The 23110-nt window shown below is 33.2% G+C and overlaps 1 protein-coding gene across 1 annotated transcript in view; it reads right to left on the reverse strand.

Annotated features, from left to right (window-relative positions):
* The window catches only part of LOC138307091 (uncharacterized), a 33794-nt gene that overhangs the window by 4857 nt on the left and 5827 nt on the right, over positions 1–23110 (reverse strand). Inside the window, exons 2-6 of the mRNA XM_069247721.1 lie at positions 6684–7244; positions 5707–5772; positions 2309–2430; positions 1289–1466; positions 26–196 (exon numbers count right to left, since the gene is read on the reverse strand). Coding sequence (XP_069103822.1) covers positions 26–196; positions 1289–1466; positions 2309–2430; positions 5707–5772; positions 6684–7244 — 1098 coding nt within the window. The remainder of the gene's footprint in view (positions 1–25; positions 197–1288; positions 1467–2308; positions 2431–5706; positions 5773–6683; positions 7245–23110) is intronic.

Below are 23110 nucleotides of genomic sequence, written 5' to 3' on the forward strand. Positions count from 1 at the left end.
CCGTCTATAAATTATATGTGCTTACATTGCGTAATGGAAACCTGAAACTTAAAATCCAGGAGGTAACGTAATGCTAAGGAAGTTTTAGTCGAACAAACCTTATCTGTTCGTTTCTGGCGTATCCACCGTAATCCGTAGCCATACAACACAAACATCATCGGCAAGGAAAACACTGGTAGTCGTACACCGAAGGCACCTATGGAACAGGAAAGATAGTGGATTTAATGTACAATGTAGTAGTGACACATATACCTCAAAATTCACCATAATATGATTTATACTTGTTCTATGACGTAACTATGTTGTTATGCATGTTTTAAAGTTACGAAGATATTGTAAACTTTCACTGTTTTTAATGACATTCGAATTTGTTATTTTCAATATTTTTATGCAGCCATAACAACCATCATTGGTCTGAGATATATATGCTCTATCAATAAAAATCACTAACATGTTATATGTTATATGTATTAGATCAAAATTGAAGTTCACTTGTTTTAGACAAATAAAAAGTTTTCATTTATTCGGTCCATTTATAAGGAAATCGATTCACACGATTTTCTAAGATAGAACATTTTAGCACCACCAAAACTTTTATTTTTTATTGATAAGGATGGTATTATAATAATATGTCCCTTATATACTTTAGTATACATTTAATGCATGTTATAAATGCAGCCTAAGGTTAGATGTCAATATATTTAGTCTTAAAATAAATATCAATATTTAATCAATATACATGTATATTTAACATAAAATAGCAATATAATATTGATTTGGTTATTATTTTTGAACTAATAAAATAAATATATTCATAACTCCGAAAGGAAAGAAGTTCAGAATATCAAATCAAGTAATGTGCATTCAAATTCTTGTGAAGATTGAGACACTGTCATAAATCAAGCGTCTTTGTCATGAGTTGTCTCCCGTCCCAATGACATTACAATATAAAGTATATTGTGTAGTTGAAAGTGTCGTAACTATTAAGAACTAAGAGTGTAATATACGATTTTAAACTCTAGCTATACTTACTTTTTAAATGAACAACGGTAATCATATGTGGATATGTTGGTAAATTCTTAAGGAAGTTTAATTCCGACACAACACTTGTTTGACTATGACATTCACACGTCTAGGATAATAAAAATGGTTTACAACCCTCGTTTTAACAAATGAAATACTGGATGTGGACTAATTTTACATTCTTATTATGTTGTGAGGATTGAAAAGTGTAAGATATATGTAAGTGTTCATGTTGTATTTAAGATATAAAGACAGACTCACGTACTTTGTTTTGATTCATCTCTCAAGAAAATAACTACAAAAATAAAGGTGGTAAGCCACACTCCTATTGCCACGAGAAGAATAATGATCGGTCGGAGGGAAAAGATGAATCCAAACGATTTGTCGTCATTAATGGGCCCAGTGAGTCTCTGCAAAATGTTGATGAATTCCCCGTAGCTCATCTAAAACAAGAAAAGTTTCTATACGTAAAAATCATGTTTTGGCATATTTTCGCCACTAAAATAATCAATGAATAAGCAAAACAAAAATTAAAATCGATATCAATTTTACAATATTTACACATGTTATACCCAAGATAGTATATTTACCAAACATCATATAAAAAAGACAAAAGTCCACGTTCATATATAGCATTATGTAGGGTAATCTAATAAGTATCTTCTGGAGTTGGTTGATTCATTATGGATTGAGAGCTTTTATAGTGATGATACGAACGCTGTCGGCCAGTTATCAACCACATCACACTACGCTCGCTCAAATGCATACAAAACTTGCACAGATTTTATGATACATATGAACTTTCATTCAGTTTAGCTTTGAAAATAAAATCGCTCCGACTTTGTCTGAAATAAACGTTTATAAAAAAAGACAACTACATATATTTTCCTCCCAAGAGGTCACTAAATTGAGGAAACCCCAAAGCTTTGTCGATGGTACTGACTCCGACGTTGTGGTATATCGATCTTTTAATTCAAGCAGATTAAAGAATATATTTCTCTGATATCAAGTATTCATTACAGCTCATTTCCTGAAACATCACGTTTTATGTCCCGTGTGCGGTGTCTTTAAAACAATTTCATTACTGACATTGTAGCATATGTCATGTAATCATTGTAATATCATTTTTAGGCCTTTTTCCATGTCTATCTGACAAAGGACGATACGACAGAAATGTATCAATTTATTAACAACAGCTTTTCATGAAAGGCAAAAAGCATCAAATGCTATTCACGCAGACAAATGGCGCCAGATCATATGCATGAAGTTGGTAGTGCATACTTACGCTGACTCCATGACAACAGAGAGGAGTGGGGACATCCTCGTCATCCCGACAGACGAGCTGTGCCTTCCATCGACCCACCACATCTACCTGGACAGTGGCAAGTAGTTGACCATTCTCAATATCTAAATATAGATAAATAACATCAATATATAAATATATAAATGTTATAAATACTACACGATACAAAAATGTATGTATCAAACAGAATCTTACGAAAAACATACTGTGGGAATATGATTTTACAAACGTTTCGATACTTGTTGAGGTACCGTCAACATTTTACAGGAAGTAATCCTACATTGTAAAATACAATGCAAGTCTTTTCTATTTGCTTTCTGTTGTGATATATACATTTATATCGCACTATGAATAGGACCAAAAATTACATTGAAAAAAATAATGTGTTATTATTATTGTGTAATGCACGATACGTCTCGTACAATCACAATGGTAACAAACGGTACGATTAACTCGTGGTTTTGCATCAGTTACCATCATCCATATTATGTTTTAATAGTCTTTATTACGAGAACAAAAGTCGTTGTTATGAAAACAAAAGTCGTATTTACGAGAACAAAGGTAATTATTGCGAGAACAAAAGTCGTTATTACGCGATCAAAAGTAATTACAATATGTATTACGAGAACAAAAGTCTTAATTACGAGATCAAAAGTCGTTATTACGATAACAAAACTCTTTATTACGAGAACAAAAATCGTTATTACGGGAAAAAGTCGTTATTACGATAACAAAAGTCGTTATTACGAGAACAAAAGTCGTTACGAGAAAAAAGTCGTTATTACGAAACAAAAATGTATTACGAGAACAAAGTCGTTATTAAAACAAAAGTCGTTATTACGAGAACAAATCGTTATTACGAAAAAATCGTTATTACGAAACAAAAATTATTACGATAACAAACATCGACGTTATTACGAGACAAAAGTCGTTATTACGAGAACAAAAGTCGTTATTACGATAACAAAGATCGTTATTACGAGAACACACATCGTTATTACGATAACAAACATCGTTATTAAGAGAACAAAAGTCGTTATTACGGGAACAAAAGTCGTTATTACGAGAACAAACAAAAAAGCCAAAAAATATATCCACTTTCAATTTTCAACTATGCCAAATCAAAGTTGGACTATGAGGGGGATTCTCTTTATAATCAAATCATTTGGTAAACAAAGCAAATTCCTAAAAATTCTTAACATTTAGCATAAAGCCGTTGACAGAGAATCACCGACTGTTCCTCGTTCTTTCGATTTTGTAAATCCCGAAGTTACTATTGCGAATCTCCATGTCATTGTTACAAAACATACATAAAATTGTATTGTTTTAAGATTGTAATTACTACGTTTTTTTTCTCGTAATAAAGACTTTCAAAACTCGGTATGACGAGAAATAAACAAAAATACAAAAAAGAAAAGAAAAAAACAAAACAATGCATGGACGTTGTATGCCAACGATTTATCCGAATTAAAATGGAAAATTATGTAACGATTGTTTGTATTTAACATGCATGATTGAGTTGATTAAAACTGTATTTCGATCGCGATGCTGCAATGAGAGTGTCCATAAACGGTGGGCCCCATCTCTGCGCGGCCGCAGATTTGTGTCGTTTTTCATGTCTAGCGATGATTGTATCGAAACATGATTATGAAGAAAAGTCATAATGTAGAATACTCCATTTACATCAAATATAGCATCTCAAACAACAATTTACATATCGCATTATTGGTTTATCACACGAAACGAAACTAACAAGACTATATAATCTCATCTAAAAACAACAATTATATACCGCATTAGTGGTTTATCACACGAAACGAAACAGACACTGAGAAACACATATCTGGGTTGACATTTCCATGCAGCTTCGTTTTCAAGAGCTGTGCTAAATTTACACAGGGCTTTCCATTGATTCAATGGTGAAAACTGGACAACTTGACCATCATTTTAGTATGTAACGACTTTTGAAAGGCCAAATAACCATTTAGACTATTTTTCTTTGTCCGACTATTGATGCTATTACATTTAGTTGATAATCTTACTTCCAATTTAAGACAACTTAAGGATGCATTCTGCTGAGGTTTCCTTCCCGTTAAAGTCTCGTTTCGACATAGATTAAACAAGTTATGAAATTTTCAAATACGATTTATCAATATCTGTAGCATGTGGCTTGTTGCAAATTTTGTCAAAAAAATTACATTCTATTTTTCGCAGTTTTTTTATACAGCGATTTTAAGAAATGGCCCATTTGGCAGCCATTTTGAAATGATGTCTTTTTGGCTTTGAGTAGAGCCATCGTTTTACCATTTTTGACTGAAATTGTTTTGCGCAAGTATTTTTAGCTGTATCAAGCTAAATTTACTGTAAATCTTTACTGGGTTCGTGGTAATCAAAATATTGAGCATTAATGTGTGAAATGATACGCTTATGTCACTTTATTTTTACATTTAATGGTAATTTGAGCACTTTTATTTTCTACTCAAAAATATTGAAAAATAAATATTTAAATGATGCAAAAAAGCAAGCACACGGACCCCCGATTTTTCTGTCTAATTTAGAAAGAACAACCATTTCCCTATTGATATGCAAAGCATTGACAAATGTTTAATACCAGAACTTTTTCTATAAAGGGTTAAATTTGACAAAAATGACAGAAAATGGAGCATTTTGGAGCTCAAAATTAAGGAGTAGGGGTAGCATGTGTTATTCTGAGAAAAAGTATGAATCTTATTAATCATAACTGGTATATTTTAAAAGATGACTATTTGAAATAAATTCTTCAAACATCCATACATATCAAACACCTCATTAGGGAATTATGGCTTTAAATTCTAGTGTATGTAGTCAAAATAGCAAGATTCCCATAAAATCCACTATTTTGTCATTAAGGTATCTTTGAGTGACAATAGCTCAAAAACGAGCACACTGACATATGTTTTTTCTTCCATTTTTTATGGTATGAACTCCTATTTCCAAAAACCTTTATGAGAAAAAAAGTTGAATGCAAGAAAATTTTGACTTTTCACAGGAGTACATTCTTAAGTTCCATATCACAGTTTTCGCCACGCACAAATGTATCGGTCATCAGTTACCATAATAAAATGTTGCATATACCCTAATCACGGCAAAGATGACATTTTCGATTATCCTTATCATACCCTATTTTACATGACTGATTCCAACGTCCGTAGATTTCTATACATATGACTTTCGTTTCAAATCTTGCTAAAACATTTTACGACGGTTATCCCATAAAAATATCCATCTGTTCTATAAACAGACAGTACGATTTACTGGCGTTTTTTTTGCATCGCTACAATCGTGGACTAGGGTAACTGCAGTTACCTTAATCCAGTTACCTTCTGTGATAACTCACTTACTTGTAGGGGAATAGAGAATACAGCTCATCTCACTACTGAAAGACTCTGAACTCCTAGGCAATCTCTCTGCAAACAATAATCATAGATCAAAATGGCAGAAATATATTGGCTCATAAAATTGGTAATTTAATCACCGATCGCAACCGATCGCAACCGGTCACCGATATCATCTGATGTTGCGTCCCTTTGACCATGATTTAGCCCACATATATATATATATAATTTCTAGTTACTGAAGCCAAAAATATGGATTGCTTTTATCATATTTAACGAGACTGCATAAAGAAAAGACCAGTATGGTCATTTTCGATGGAAATTCTAACAATTGTCAAAGACTGTGTTATGTTTGGTCGTGTGTGCGAAAGATGTGCGTGTGTGATTCTCCATTTACAAATCTGTCCGTCTGTCTGTCTGTCTGTCTGTGTCTGTCCGTCTGTCTGTTCATGAATCCAAAAGTCTGTCTGATTGAATGGAAAAACATCATCTGAAAGTATGTTCGTATCAGATGCAGTGTCTGTCCGTAAGTAAGTGTGCAAAGACAGATAAACAGACGGAAGGTAGATAGGGAACAATGTATATATAGTCTCCATTTTATTCGTTAGATCGTTCTTCATTTCGTTCATTGTTCTTTTCTTATCCTAGTTAGTTGTTTGTTTCCTAAATAGATTCATTTGTTCATTCATTCGAATTTAACGTATTATATATTAACGCGTTGAATTGTATACGTTAACATTATCGCGTTAAATATAAAAGCATTAAACGTCACATTTCACGTCATTGATGTCATTTTTTACATGAATGGCCTTTCATAATCCATAAATTACATTGTGACGACTCATGCTAAATACATCCTTACAGAAAATTGCTGAATTTGGCTGCAAAGCATAGGCTTGCTTACGTATTTCAAAATGGGATTCAATTGCGTAGTTCAAAATGGCCTTTCAATATGTAGAAGGGGATATAGAAGAAGCACTTACCACTCTTTAAATGACGAACCAAACACCTGAAAAAGTCCTTTTCACGAGCATCCAAGAATCCGAGATTCTGAAGTGGTTCTGGTATTGAGCATTCTCGCAATAACACAGTAAGCATGCGCTGCCTGTATAAACTACATTGAGTCAAATTTTGAAGTACATCCTGAAATTCAAACCACGTTGACTTCACATAATGTCTCGTAAGAACAACGACCACACGTTCACTCAACATGGCGGCACAAAGTTCGTTTGTTAAAATCTTTGGTTGTGGCTTGTTCGAATTCCCGCCACTGTAGTAGCACCTGTAATTGTAAGGTTCTGATTGGAGCCTTGTAACTATGTCGAACACCCATGATTGGTCCTCCGGAGAATGCGAAAAGAACACGTGATATCGGTATAAATCCTGGAGGGGCGGAGCAGAATACACGACGTCAACTTCAAAGCTTTCTGTATAAGTGATAGAATCGTCACAGGTGTTCTGGGATAAACATGATGACGTCACGACATCGTCTTGTAGACTCACTAAGTCATATTTGGATTCATTCTGTACCAGGACCGCATGGTCTGAAAAAAAAACCCAACAAAAGCATGTTTAGTTTACTAAGATAGACAAAAGATTCCAAAACGTAAGCGTTTGGATGCTATTTTCCAAAATAAGTTAAATATGGAATATCGAATATCATTTCAATACAATTAGAGTACTTTCTTTTAGCTTACATAATTTGTAAAAATTATAAAACGAGTTTGATAAATTTCATATAACGTAGTCACGTATGCAATATTCACATTTATTACCTAAACTAATTTTTATTGAAATACAGACAATATTTTTTCAAATTTCGCTTCTATATCAAATTCGGCTTGCAAACATGCAACAATTTATACTATGTATGACGTCAAAACTATTTGCGACGTTATAAAAGTGTTATTTACAAATAATTAATTTTCTCTTTGTTTCTGGTTTTCTGATTGGCCTATTCAATTTTTTTTTATTCCACGATGGAGAAAAAAATCCGAGAATGGCGCGGAAACCCGACGTTATCGTGACGTCACAATAGAAACATGGACGTTGCGTATACGTATCGATTTGGAAAAAAAAATAATCCCTTGAAATAATCAATGGAATCGTACGTGTAAACGTATTTCATTTTATAAAGTAGCCTGGAAAATTAATTATGAGTATTGAAGTCACTAATTTTTAATTTCATCGGGGTATTAAAGAAAGTTTTATAGCAAACTGTGTGAAACCTATCATTTTGTGCCATGTGATGTGTAACTCCCCGCATCCGGCCTACTATACCTTTCGGTCAGGTACGAAATGGTCCCTATATGTCTTAGTGGAGCACTACCTCACTCGGACAAACTTTTCTATCCTTTTTTGTAGGTTTTCAATAATTGTATTTAAGTGTGTGCATGCATTTATGTTATTGTATTTCAAAACAAAAATAACGACCATTGTTGATATCTACCGTACCTCTCAAAAGGAGTCAAGTTCACAATTTGCAGATTTCCTTCGGAAAGACCTTCATTTTCATATGTGAAAAAATAATGTCTTGCTGTGAATTTGAAAATTTATACTGTTCCGTTTTATTTTCTAGTTGGTAAGCCTAGTAGGTACGATAAAATGCAAACATACATCTTAATAATGGTTTGCATAATCATTACTATGGTGGCATATTTCTGCCATCGATTTGCCGACTTACGACTTAATAATGTCGACATCGTTAAGGCATTAAGTCGACATCATATCGGAAGATGTCGACATAAACAGAAGAATATGTCGACTTACCACATGTACATGCCCACATAATGAATCCAAGATATTTATGTAGACGGTCGGTAACTCGGCGATTAATGTGTGTTTATGCTCGGGTGTGACACCGACTTGTCAGTTATTGATGTCGACATCTAAACTAAAAGATGTCGACATCTGGTCTTGAAAGTGGAAATCAAAGGCCACCCTTTCATATAGCACTGTGTATATACAGCAAAAGCCATACAGCAGAGATCGACTTTGATTTTGTTAATTCAAGTTTTTATTGATTTGATTTAAAAAAAAAATGTGATCCTGCACATCCCGGCCATGAAACTGTAGCCTGCGTGTACGTAGCTGTTAGCCCGAGCTAAGGAAGTGTACAACGAATTATTAATATATATAACCGTGGGTTGAAAATTCGTTTCAAAGCTGTGTGTGTGTGTTTTGTTGATTGGCATTCGTACCAAGTCCATGTAGTACATACCGTACTATACTATATTAAAAGAATGAATGAAAAACAAAATAAAAAAATAAAATAATAAAAAAGATTTTTTTATGTTGTATTTTCTTGTGAATCCCAAAAAATACCAGTTACGTAATTTAAAAGCCATAAAGGTCACAGTACAGGTACATAATACACGTTGGGAAACCAGCTTTACTTGTTAGCTTGGCCTACATAAATATTTACATCCCTCGATACACTTATATAAAGGCACAACGAATTTTTGTTACGGTCTTAATGGTCAGATTCAAACTTTGGGCTAAAAATCCTCCAGGGACGCGGTTTTAAACTCCCAACTCGCGATACATATGCATCTATTTTTCGTAGTAAAAACATGCGTTCTTTGTAGTCAAACGTAGTAAAAAAAGTCACGTGCTTATACCTCATTCATGCCATTGGCCGGAATATACAATTGTATTATGGGTAACTAGTGATCACGTGATTTTGTGTTTACTTCCAAATATGGTGATAGTTTGCTTGCCATTTCTTCGGAGAAATTGATTTATTTGAAAATATTTAGACTCCGAAATGTTATTAATATTGCATGCATATCATTTGACTTGCACATATGCACTGTTTTACTATAAATAATGAACTGAAATGAGTTGTAAAACTGCCATTTTCACGTTTTGAAAATAAATGATATAATACGAATTGACCAATTCAATAGGTCTAACCGTCTAATCTAAAATCAGCGAAGATCGGCTACTCCCAGGCTAAATTCGAAGAATTCTAAATTTATATTATATATATATTATTACCACCTGCTTTAGGGTTCAGAACATATACATATAACAAAGAGAAAATAAGGCAAAATTATGTATAAATACCAGGTCAGAGAAATCACTCTATTTGGAAGTAAACACACACTCATGTGATCACTAGTTACCCACTAATACAATTCCATATTTATTTCAGCCAATGGCATTAATGAGGTATAATCACGTGACTTGTTTTACTACGTACAATTATGGGGAAAATCCTCCGTGGATCGTGGTTTCATTTCCACCATTTGAAATTGTTAGCAATACTATCATATCATAGTTTATTTTCCATATCATTTCCAAACAAATAGTTTTAAGCTTCTGCATAGCCCACTTAGCTTTTTGGGAATCTAATACATATGCTTTATGTACATTTTTCAAATATCATCAAATTTACTCCTTGTACACATTTATAGACAGTGGGGTCGCTAAAAGGAAATTAACGAATAATTAACGAAGATTTTGGTGTTTTAGGGGTCTGAGGATGACACCCGGGAAAATTATTGTAATTTAGATTGGCTGAGATGAGTTTTACAATGTATTTTGATGATTTTGCAAGCGCCCGAAAACGCGAGATTTTGGTGGGGGGGGGGGGGGGGGGGGGGGGGGGGGAGGGGTCCGGGGGTCTCCCCCCGGAAAAACATTACGATTTAGAATGGCTTAGATGAGTTTAACGATGCATTTTGATGAATTTGAGAGCGCCCAAAGGCGCGAGAATTTGGTGTTAGGGGGGTCCGGGGGTCTTCCCCGTGAAAAAAATTTCGATTTAGAATGGCTGAGTTGAGTTTTTGTGATGTATTTTGATGATTATAAAGCGTTCTTTACATGGTAATTTTTTCGATTTTAAAGCTATCTGCATTTAGAAATGATAATTGTGTCGTCATAACATTATGCAACCCTACTCGATCTGAATATACCAGCTCGGCTTCACACACCATCAGCACATTGCTTTGTAACATAAAAAAAATTAATTAATTTTCTCGCTAAAGAATATAAACAAATTGATCTTTTAAGAGCCATTTTTTATTAAATAGTACATAGAATCCTTGATGGACATTTTTAGTCTAGATCGTGTGCATTGAATTTTTACTTTTTATGGTTTTGCATCATTTGCTTGAACGTATTTATGGAAATGGGGCCGCGCAGCGGAAAAATTACTAGAATGAAGTACGAAAAATGTGCAGGAGGACCCTTTTTTCTTTCAAATAAGCATTTTTTTTAGAAAATTTCACTCGGCGAAAATGGGGGCCCCCCCATTGGCCCCCCATTTTCGCCGAAATGCCCCCCCCCCCGCTTCCTACGCCCCTGATAATGATATGACGACATTCACAATTATAATTTCTAAATGCAGGTAAAGGTAAATCGAAAAAATACCACGTTAAGAACGCATTGAAATCCTCAAAATACACCGTAAAACTCATCTTGGCCATTCCAAATCGTAATATTTTTCGCGGGGAAGACCCCCGGACCCCCAGAACACCAAAGTCTCGCGCATTCGGCGCTCGCAAAATCATCAAAATCGTATTTTTTTCCGGGGGAGATCCCCGGACCCCCAAAACACCAAAATCTCGCGCATTCGGCGCTCGCAAAATCATCAAAATCGTAATATTTTTTCTGGGTGAGACCCCCGGACCCCCCAAACACCAAAATCTCGCTTATTCGGCGTTCGCAAAATCATCAAAATACATCGTAAAATTATCTCAGCCATTCTAAATCGTAATATTTTTTTCCGGTAGAGACCCCGGACCTCCAAACACCAAAATCTTGACCCTTCGACGCTCGCACGCCATTTTGCATATTCATTAATTTCCTGTTAGCGTCGCCACTGATATGGATGTGTACAAGGATTATATGTAATGATTTATGAGAAAAAGTATATAAAGTATATATGGTTGTGTGTTGAATTAATCTCCTCCTGTGTGACCTATTGCAATTGTCTTTTGGCCGGCATCATCCAGTGTCAATTACAATTTACAATCTTCTTAATAACCAAGAACCTCATACATGGACATGTTATTTGGCCATAGCATGCTGGGATGAAGGGATACAAAGTTTGTTCAAATCAATGATATTGACCTATGTGCCAAGTCACAGGGCTGAGACATATTTATTTGTTTGTTGAAGAGCAAAACATTATTTATAACTGTGCATATCGGAATTCAGGTGACTGTTAGACATTCTCAACTCTCATCCATTTGTAAAAAATTCAAATTTTAACAAACTTCTTCTCCACAACACGGTTTTTCTCATTTTACAGCAAGTACAAAAACAACAACAATCAAATTACAATCATGAATATTTTGTATTGATATTATTTTTTTTTGCAAATTTTCAGCAAAACAAACATGTTTCAAATTAAATTAATACACATATTTGATTAATATATTTGATCTGCATTCATTATTGAATTTAAAAAAAAAATGAAAAAAAAACCTTTATAACATAGCAAAGGTACATGGTTTGTCATTTTAATCAAGGGAGATAAATCCGATTTGAAGGATTTTCCACAAAGTGGAAAAGTTAAAGCCGCATAATCCGTATCTTTCAGGGTCCGTAAATCAACAAAAGAAAATTAGGGTACATATATTATAAAAAGTTATCAACTTTCCCCTAATTACACACCCAAAAAGTCCCGAGTTCAAAAGAAATTAATGATTAAAAATTCGATATCCAGAGTGTTTGAATAATTCACTTTCCATGCATTATTCAACCAAAATTTAGACTGGTACATTTCCTGGTCAACATCAATTATAATTTCAACACAAATTTATTAGATGATGTTTCAAGTAATTGTCGAGTATATATACATGAACTTTGACATCTGCCATGGCACATGTCATCTTCAATTTATCAATGTTTCACAATCAAAGTCTACTCTAAGCCTTCTATTTCAAATGGTGGAAATGAAACCACGATCCGCGGGGGATTTTCCCAATAATGGTACAAAACACGCGTTCTTTGTAGTCAAACGTAGTAAAACAAGTCACGTGATTATACCTCATTCATGCCATTGGCCGAAATAAATATGGAATTGTATTAGTGGGTAACTAGTGATCACATGAGTGTGTGTTTACTTCCAAATAGAGTGATTTCTCTGACCTGGTATTTATACATAATTAGGCCTTTTGAAGAAGATCGTATTTTCTCTGTGTTATATGTACATGTATATGTTCTGAAACCTAAAGCAGGTAATAATATATATAAATATAAATTTAGAATTCTACGAATTTAGCCGGGAGTAGCCGATCTTCGCTGATCCTAGATTAGACGGTTAGACCTATTGAATTGGTCAATTCGCATTATATCATTTTTAACAAAACGTGGAAATGACAGTTTTATAACTCATTTCAGATCAATATTTATAGTAAAATAATACATATGTGCAAGTCAAAATGATATGCATGCAATATTAATAACATTTTGGAGTTTAAATATTTTCAAATAAATCAATTTCTCCGAAGAAATGGCAAGCAAACTATCACCATATTTGGAAGTAAACACACAATCACGTGATCACTAGTTACCCATAATACAATTGTATATTCCGGCCAATGGCATGAATGAGGTATAAGCACGTGACTTTTTTTACTACGTTTTTACTACAAAAAATAGATGCAGATATATCCCGAGTTTGGAGCTAAAACCGCGTCCCGCGGGAGGATTTTTAGCCCAAAGGTTGAATCTGGCCATTAAGACCGTAACAAAAAATCGTTGTGCCTTCATTTAAGTGTATCGAGGGATGTAAATATTTATGTATATATATGGACAGGGCAAGCTAACAAGTAAAGCTGGTTTCCAAATGGGTATTGCGTATCTGTACTGTGACCTTTTTGGCTTTTAAATTACGTAACTGGTATTTTTCGTGATTCAAAAAAATGAAATCTTGAAAAAATAATTGTAATATAGTATAGTACGGTATGTACCACATGGACTTAGTACGAATGCTAATCCACAAAGCACACACACAGCTTTTAAACGAATTTTCAACCCACAGTTATATATATTAATAAATGATTATGGCCAAGAGGATGGAAATTCGTTGTACAAATTAAAGCAGAGTCCTTTTGCACTCTAACTTCCTCAGCTCGGACTAACAGCTACAATGTGTACGTACACGCAGGCTACAGCTGCATGGCCGGGATGTGCAGGATCACAATTTTTTAATTTTGTAATAAAATATATAAAAACTTTTCTGAATTAACAAAATCAACGTCGAACTCTGCTGTATGGCGCCTTGCTGCATATACACAGTGCCCTATGAAAGGGTGGCCTTTGAATTCCACTTTCAAGACAAAATGGTCTATGCGATTGGAAATCAACAGGCGACCCCTTTCATAGACCATTGTGTAAACTAGTGCAGCAAATAATCAGCTAAATCGAGGACAACTGGTTAACTTGCAAGTTATTTTTCGTTGTTGATTTCAAACTAACGGGCTTCGGTCTATTGTGCACTTAGCTATTGGAACCCGTTCGGGACTAACTGAGTAGTCTGCTTGAACGTAGCTGACCTCCCGAGCCAAGTCGAAGTGTAAACGAGGCCTTATTCGTTATATATAACTATGGTGAGGCCCTACTGTTCAAAGCTGAGTGTGTGTTTTTTTTCGCTCCATTGCATATCGTGGTTAGATCCAGCTCCCATGTAGTGACATTTTCATATTTTTCACTTTTTCTCAGTTTTGAACGAATTGTGCGTTGAAAGGGACTGGAATACAAATCTCGGTTATGAAATGTAGGTAAATTAATCATTCAATACATTAAGATGGGACATATTAATGAATTAGGAATTTTTCTAATTTCCGTCAAAGTCGCTTTTACACACGAAAATAGAATGAATTGATAAAGTTTCATTAAAGGTCAATTTAGGCAGTACAGTCTCACATTCGTGAAACGAACTATACTTTGTTGCCTTATTATACGAACAAAATGTTATTTCATAATGAACATCCCTCGATCACTATATAGAAAACAAAAACTTTTTGTTACGGTAGTTTTGAGACATATTGTGATGTTTTAAATACTTAAAAAATCCTAATTCGGGACTTGTCGGTTTTCAACTAAAAGTTGTTATAGTGGGTCGGAACATCTGGCACATCTTGGTATGCCGTAATCCCAACAACTCACCATTATTCGTTGTAAAGCATGGCTGCACCAACGTGATTAGACTGTTAATACAAACGTATTAGTCTCTGAAGTAGAACACTGTTCTTACCTTAACGTCATGGCATGCCATTGGTCACGGAATATACAATATTGTGTTATGTAAACGGTGATCACGTCTGATTTGGGTTTACTTCCTTGATATGAATATGAGTGATGCAGTTTGCTTCGGGTATTTTTCGGAGATACATTATGATATGATTAGTTAGTTAAATAATTATTTTCACTCCAAATGTTGGGTATTATATGCAAAATGTAACTTTTGTAAAAACTTTCCCAAAGCAATATGTTCTAGTAGAAATGTACAGAACCCCTGGGTAAATGCGAGTTATTCAAAACATGGGGCTGATTTTTAGGACACTTCATTAATATGCCCTTGATATAACTTATAGCTCAGATCTTGTGTACCAGTTCTGTAATACGCTATGTACAGTTAGAATGTAAGCGTGCTAGTGAAAATCCATAGCTAAGATTAAAATTTAATCTATCTGTTAATATATATTGATACAGTGTCTTTTTAGGAGTACTGATGAATATTCGTTATGATTTTTTATATAGAACCACATTTTTGCGTTTGTTAATGTTCTGGTCCGTAATTATAAAATAACTGGTCATATAGGGATTTGTCACATTGTTGGAACTATTGGTAAACAATGGTATTGGGCATTGACTGTCATAATCTCACGAATGACAATATAATCACGTGAGGACTTTTAGCTTGTTTCTACGTATAATTTACTACGGAAGAAACTAATGATTCTATAAGCGATGTTACCATTATAAATAATAGCGGATAAAACTCGTAAAGTAATGTTATTTACTCAGGTGAGTGGAAATATAATGAGCATCAACAATAATATTTATTTTCCATATTAGCTGCTACTAAAAATAGTTTTACCAAGTTGTCCGCATTGCCCACGTTTTTTTGGGAATGTATAAGTATGATGATTTAATATAAACTTACTATAAATATCTGTGTATTGAACGCTCATGTCATCTGAAATCTATCCGATGAAATAGATTCCTAGGAACTTACTAACTCATTTTTTCTGTATCCGAGATGCGAAAATATGTATTAATTCTGTTTAGACATATTTTGAAAATTGTGTATCAAAATTTTCACGTACCAAACCATGACGATGATTCATTAAACATTTTATTGTCACGTCCATCTTGCAGCTGATATTTTGCCCCAAACGTCAGGCTCGGTTCTTTTTTATATCAGGGAAACGATGTCAGTGCTTGAAGATCTAATCGCTTGATATCAGAAAGTTCATCAATTGGAACAGCTGTAATTCAAGTGTATGTAGAAATACATATACATAAATTAGCATCATATCATCACTGGATTTCAAGACTGAAGGACCATAATGTTGATTTGATGTGCTTTGAAGAAGTAAAACTTTCCAATTTGGACCTTTTGTAGAAGATCATTTGAACAGAACAGTTAAAATCAAGTATTAATTGTACTTTATATGTTCCTTTCAACTGTAATCATTAAATAGTGAATTATTGAGTTTTGGCCCCTGCAAAGACCCGATTAAGTATATACATAATAAAACAAATTATTTGTTTTTTTTATTCCGTGGACCTATTAGGTCAATATTTACAAATATTGTCTGTGTAATATGCCTGCCAATGTTGTGATTGCAGAATGAGATGGTGAGTGATAGTTGTGATCCTTATTGAACACCATTTCATGTCACATAATTTTTATATCCCTTTTGAGCTAATAGATTGAATAATTTCTTACTGTGTTTTATTATTTACTTTACAAGAGGGTATTAAAGCAGTAATAAAGATATATAAATGGTCAAGCCGATGTTTAATTTTTTTTCATTTAAACAAGAAGTTATGGTCCGTGAAATAACAGATTAGATTTTCTTTGTACCAAATTTACATTTGATTGTCTATGATTCAATGTGTCATTTAATTCACAATTAACATACTGTGACATATAAACTGATTACAAAACTAAACATTGTGTTTGTACTTATGTATTACATATGTCACTGATATGCATCTTATTGTGATTTTTTGACATGTTGGAGTCTATGATTCAAATAAAAATTTACTTATTAGAAATTGATCAATAAGATTGAGACCATTACAAAGTTGTTTGAAGTATTCACCAAATCGTGAAGGATTATATTACAGATTCTGATTCCATAATCATTCCCAACTAAATAATCCTCAGGAGGCGAAATTAAACCAATTAAAATATTAATGGCCCAGCCACTGTACTGCCTATTTTATAAGTTTGAACGTGTTTTGGATACAAAGAGGTTAGATGTAAATGAATCTCTGAGGCTAAAATAATATTTTTTAAGGTTTTAGCTAAGCCCATGATTCATTTGTCTGACCAGTTCTAGTATTTGGTTACCTTTTCACAAAATACATCAACATACCTTTATAATGTCTTATAAGTTTAATAACCGTCAAGAATTATGGTAATTTTTAGTGGTTATTCTATATTTAGGAAACATTACTAGGTCCTAAAAACCACAAAATATGGTTTCCACAATATTACTTTTATTTACAGTACAGTAATGAACCAGGTAGTAAACCCGCATTATCAAATTACGTACATTGGTATGCTTTTTGTGTCAACTCAAATTTAAATGATCTTCCGAATATCAATTATTTACATTTGATATGATTTATGTACCATTATATTAATCAAACGAGTAAAATGCTTTACATTGAAATGTGTTTGTACAAATTCTTATAATAATTAAATTTTCCTTCCTTGATTATGGCTCATTCATGTAATTGCACGTATTGTTAAAGCAGAGTTCATTTTGTAATTTTACCCTCAGTTAACATGTTACATGGTTTCGGCCATATTTCGCAGCTACATCATGTTATGGCCATATTTGATAGATCACAATTGAATTTTCTTCTGCATAATAATAAACATGTTTGTGTACCAATATTTTCAGTAGTTTGTCTCTAACAATGATAGTGCCGTCATGCTGGCAATATACATTACACGTACCTATTATGTATTTATACAATTACATTTGAAAGTGCAGTTTTCGAACCCATAATATGAATTGAAATCTACATCTTAATCAATATTTGATCAAAAAATCAGTGGATCACATTCAAACTTATAAAATGTTTTTACTCTATAAATAAAAAAATAAACCTGTAGAATGAACCTACATTTGCCAGATTCATGTATATATTTGAAATTTTATCATTTCAATTTTGTCATATTCAACAGTATAAAAAATTGCTGGTTCTTTTTTTCAGGCACCATGCATGCATAGTGACATGAATACAGAAAGTTAATTAATATCCCTTGGACCTGTATACAAGTGTTTGTATTACATATACATACAATTAGCATCATATGAAGACTGAAGAATGTTGATTTGAGTGCTCTTGAAAGTAAACTTTTCCAATATGGACCTAGAAGATCATGAACAGAACATTTTAACAGTATTAATTTATTAAATGTTTCCTTTCAACTGTAATCATTTAAATAAAATTATGATGCAATACTTTTTCATTGAGTTAACTTTGTAGAAATATTTGTTTATTATAGTTACATGTCCGCTGTGGACTATGATCCAGTGAGACTGAATTCTTGCAATCCATATGCCTGCCCATTTGTTTTGTCAGGGCTTGTGAGATAGCTTTTCAATTACATTTAAAATATAAGGGATTTTTTTTTCATATAGCAATATAATATAACCATTGTCTTAGGTTTCATAAAACTTTTAATTTACAAAGAGTTTAGAACTCAACATATAAATATAACCAAATAAACCATAAACATAGCAAGTTATCTGAAAGTTAAAAATTTTGAAGTTTTTGTTGAACCAAATTTCACATTTATTGTCTATGTGTAACTTCCAACTACATAACCATTTAATGTATTAATACTTAGAAAACAGTGATTATACAAACTACATATACTTAAAATGTAGTATTAGTACTATGTGTAAACATCTGTCTTTAAATTTGAGTTCTTAAACAAAAAAGTCTGGTACCTATTGGGGAATTGGTCAGATTTGACTTGGGCTTGGGTTTGGGCGGGGAAGGGTGAAATAAAGCTAGAAAAAAGTAGCTAACAAGCATGAAAAAAGAAATAAACATATACAAGTACCATATGTATTATTGATTCAAAGTATTGCTACTTTGCTGTCAATTGGACCTCAATGAAGACTAAAATCAAAGAAAAAAAATAAAAAGCCATGTAAACCCCAAATATGCAATGACCAGATCAATGATTAAATACTGCACCCTTCCACTTCCAAGTTATCAGTAGCTAATTTCTTCTATATTTCAATTGCCCCTCACTCAAGTTATGTACTTCCCAACTCTCATGAGTTCTTCTGTCTTTTTTAGCCCCCCCCCCCCCACCCCCTCAACCACCCCGCACACTTTACAATGATTGATTAGATTTATATGTTATTTCAGATTTCCTATTCAGTATTATTACTAAAAACCAAAAAGGGTATACACACTGTGTAACTCTCAAAGGAGGGGAACCACTTCATTCAAAAATGGAATTTACAATTTCATCTTAATTTTTGAAATTTTCAATTTAATTATTAATTACTGGACTATAAAAACAGTATAGAACCCTCGGCTACAGACAAAGTACTGTGGTACACATTGTCTCTTAAGCATTAATTACTTTTCTTCAATTCAATCATCTTTTTCTCCAGAGCACAAAAATTACTATCTGAAGATCAGGAAAACAACAGAAAAGGAAAGTAACATACATGTAGGCCTATATGTTTTCTGGAAAATATTTATGAAAGTGTTAATTTTCACAGCATAGGCCTACATGATGTGAAAGAATTAAATATTATCAATTTTGAGAGATTTCCTAGTTGTAATTCTATAGCAGCTACATGGAATGTACGTTTACATATATACATTGTACGATACATATACATCATAAAAAGTTTCTTTCCTTCCAGCTGGTTACATTCATGTCATCTCTCTTACCAGAACTCAAATATTGTATTACAAAAAAAAACCAAACAGAGACATAGATCAATTTAATTAAATCTCTGCAAAAAACTACACGAATAATTGAACACATATATTGTACTTGTAAAATATCTATGTACTGAGCTAATTTATTTTCACATCTTTGACAGCTACATGTCATGGACGTTCTATGGAACGTTTTCGTGTGGTTTTAAATGGGAAATTATGTTACGATTATTTGTATTTAACCTTCATGAAAAATATTAGGTTGAGATGTAAATATACGACGAATGCTATATGCTGCAATAATTTACACACTTGCCGGGGCCCCATTCATCTGCATCGGCCGAATATTTGTGTCGATTTTCCATGTACAAACTTATTCTTTTATCGAAATTCATGATGATTACAAAGCATTTTAAGTCATTAATGTAATGAATGTTTCATTTTTCATCAAATGTATCATCTCAAAAATATTCCAACAATTTGCATACCGCATTAGTGGTTTATCGGCACGATACATTACCGACACGACTTACATGAAACACATGTCCATGTTGACATTCCATCAGCCTCGTTTTCAAAGATTACTATTTATATTTAGAACTGTGCTAAATTTACACCGGGGCTTCCCCAAAATTGGGTCAATGAAAAAACTGGAACCGTAAGCGCCGAGAACTTGACCAATCATTATGGTATACAATGACTTTTGGAACGTAGGCCAAAGTCATTTTATGGTTTTCCATTGGCCCGTATATTCACTTTTCCTGTATCAATCGAGTGGTCACGTTTAGAAAAAAGTTTCGTATTAATGTGGACTTATAAACTCACGCTCCTATCGTGCTATTGAAACAGACTTACAAAAAAAAACATTATGTTAAAGGAATTGTAATTTTATTTTCTGTAATATTGCCCACGTAGTTTAACAGTTCGTTTAGTATGTAAATGTAAATACCGTTGACCGTCAGTCAAACCATCATTCAAAGTGGTACAAGTCATAAACACCTAATTTATGTGGATTTATTCTTATTTGAATTACAATTTTACGATATTTAAAAATCCCCGTATTGTATGTTTTTTGTTTCCTAGCTCATGACGAAGGCATGTCTATATTGTTGAAGGAAATAGTACACTCTCATATTCTGTTTTCCCAAACATATCAAGTCACCACGGGGGTTTAATTTGATCTTTTCCAACTGCGCGAACTTATTTATCTCGGCTTCAATCACCATTTAATTCATCGACCTCATAAGATACAGGTTTGCATCTATAACCTAAAACCATATTTATTATACATTACTACATACGGTTAGTATCTTATAATGCCATAATGTCCTATAACTGTTTCAAATTTGTAACTCGACACACCAATTTGTGACATTTTTGGGCTTCCGTATTCTCTAAATTAACCTTGTGTTAAACTTGCAAAAACATTGTTGTAACGGCAGAATATGTACTTTTTTAACAAGTTTCTCGCAATGTGGTTACATATGTGCTTTTTTTATTCAGTATAAAACCCTTTATATTTTCAAGAAGGATTTATCCTCAGAATTCCAAATTCGATTAATAAAATTAAGTATTTCTGCCGTAAAATTAAGTATATTTTTCTGTCCTAGCCGTGGGTCGTGACGGCTGACGGCCTTTGGTGCATGCGCATAACAGAGGGTATCAGTCACAAACCCAACTTCGTTACGTGCACGGCTATTTATTGCTACATTGTCGGAGGTTGGGAATCGACAAACTTTTCCGATGCGCGACGGTGAAATTAACAGATTCGGCGATAGAATTAAGAGTTTTCTGCGTTTATTATATTCAGTGTTTCTGCGTTTATATTCAATGTTTCTGCGCTAATATTAACACATTTCGTCGCTTACATCGAGCGGGCGCGCCGAGCCGTGACGGCCGAGCACACGGCTTACACAGGTAAACTTTACCTTGTGAAACGAGACTTACAGTACGTACAGCCGCCAGCCGATTGTACCTGTAAAATAATTATGTTTACAATTCTCTTTTCCCCTTTAAAAATACATATATCCTCATTATCCTATTCTCCTATCTTTTGTTGTTTTCTTTCCCGCGTCTCGTCATTTGAGCTATGCATTTTGCACCTTTTTTCGGAAGAGTTCCGATACGAGCGGTAACAAATGAATAACTGTCTAGGTTTTATGTGTAAAATATGTGTTGTATATACACGGGGATTAACTATGACAAACAAATTATGTGTTTTGATTATGTGCAATTACATGTATGTATATTCTTCTCACAAATTTGAATTGTTGACGATATTAAAATATAGTTTTTTCATTTCATAAAATATATTTAAATATTTGTTTTCATTAATTCTCGTTTTGAAAATAAATGGTCAGTCATGCTATCTTCCTTTAATGAAAATGCTGATTAAGTGTTATACATAATAGTTGCTTTTCAGGTTTGTTTTAAAAACAGGATTTGAAGATACATTAAACACCGATAAATGGTTTCTGTAATATGGAAATTACTCAAGAGGGCAAACTTTTCTAATATATAAAAAAAAATTTGGATTTGAAAAGTATTTCTGCGTTTATAATTCATCGGAAATTGTATATACATAACTAAATTTGTACATCAATATTTAAAAATTTATATCAATTGAGACTGGAAGATGGTGTAATGCTAGTTGAGAAACCGTGAAAAATATGCCATTTATGCAATGAAAATATCGGGGATGAAATTTCACTATCCATTTTGTACAGCCGTAAAACGATTGTACCTGTAAATTAAAAATATACGTATTAAATATTCCCCAGTTTAATAGTAATCCCAATAAAATGGGTGGCCTATAGGTAATTATATTAATATCCAATTATTGAAGATTGTCTTTTCATCGTATGCAAAAATTTAAATGTTATTTTTGTAACATGTGAATAAAAGTATAGATATGTAGTAATAACCATTTATTAACGGGGTTATAACTATGACCAAATTAATTGTCCATTGATATTTAGTAATTGAAATGTATTTATTGTCCATTCTTGCAAAACGAGTAACGTGCAGTTTGAAAATATAACTTGTATTTTTATATAATCCATGTAACACAAATTAAATGTGTCTGGGAGATTAATATAAAATTTTGAAAGATATTTTGCTGTTGCCTTTAATTGTAAAATGCTGATTAAGTGTTATACATAATGATCTGCTTTTCAGGTTTGCTGAATTGAACTGATATACATAAAACGACTGATATCATATTCTGGTAATATTTGATGTACTTTGTTGCATGTAATTCCAGTATTTATTTATTTCTGCGTTTATATTCAAT

The sequence above is a fragment of the Argopecten irradians genome, chromosome 14 (assembly GCF_041381155.1).
Source record: "Argopecten irradians isolate NY chromosome 14, Ai_NY, whole genome shotgun sequence".
Lineage (NCBI taxonomy): Eukaryota > Metazoa > Mollusca > Bivalvia > Pectinida > Pectinidae > Argopecten > Argopecten irradians.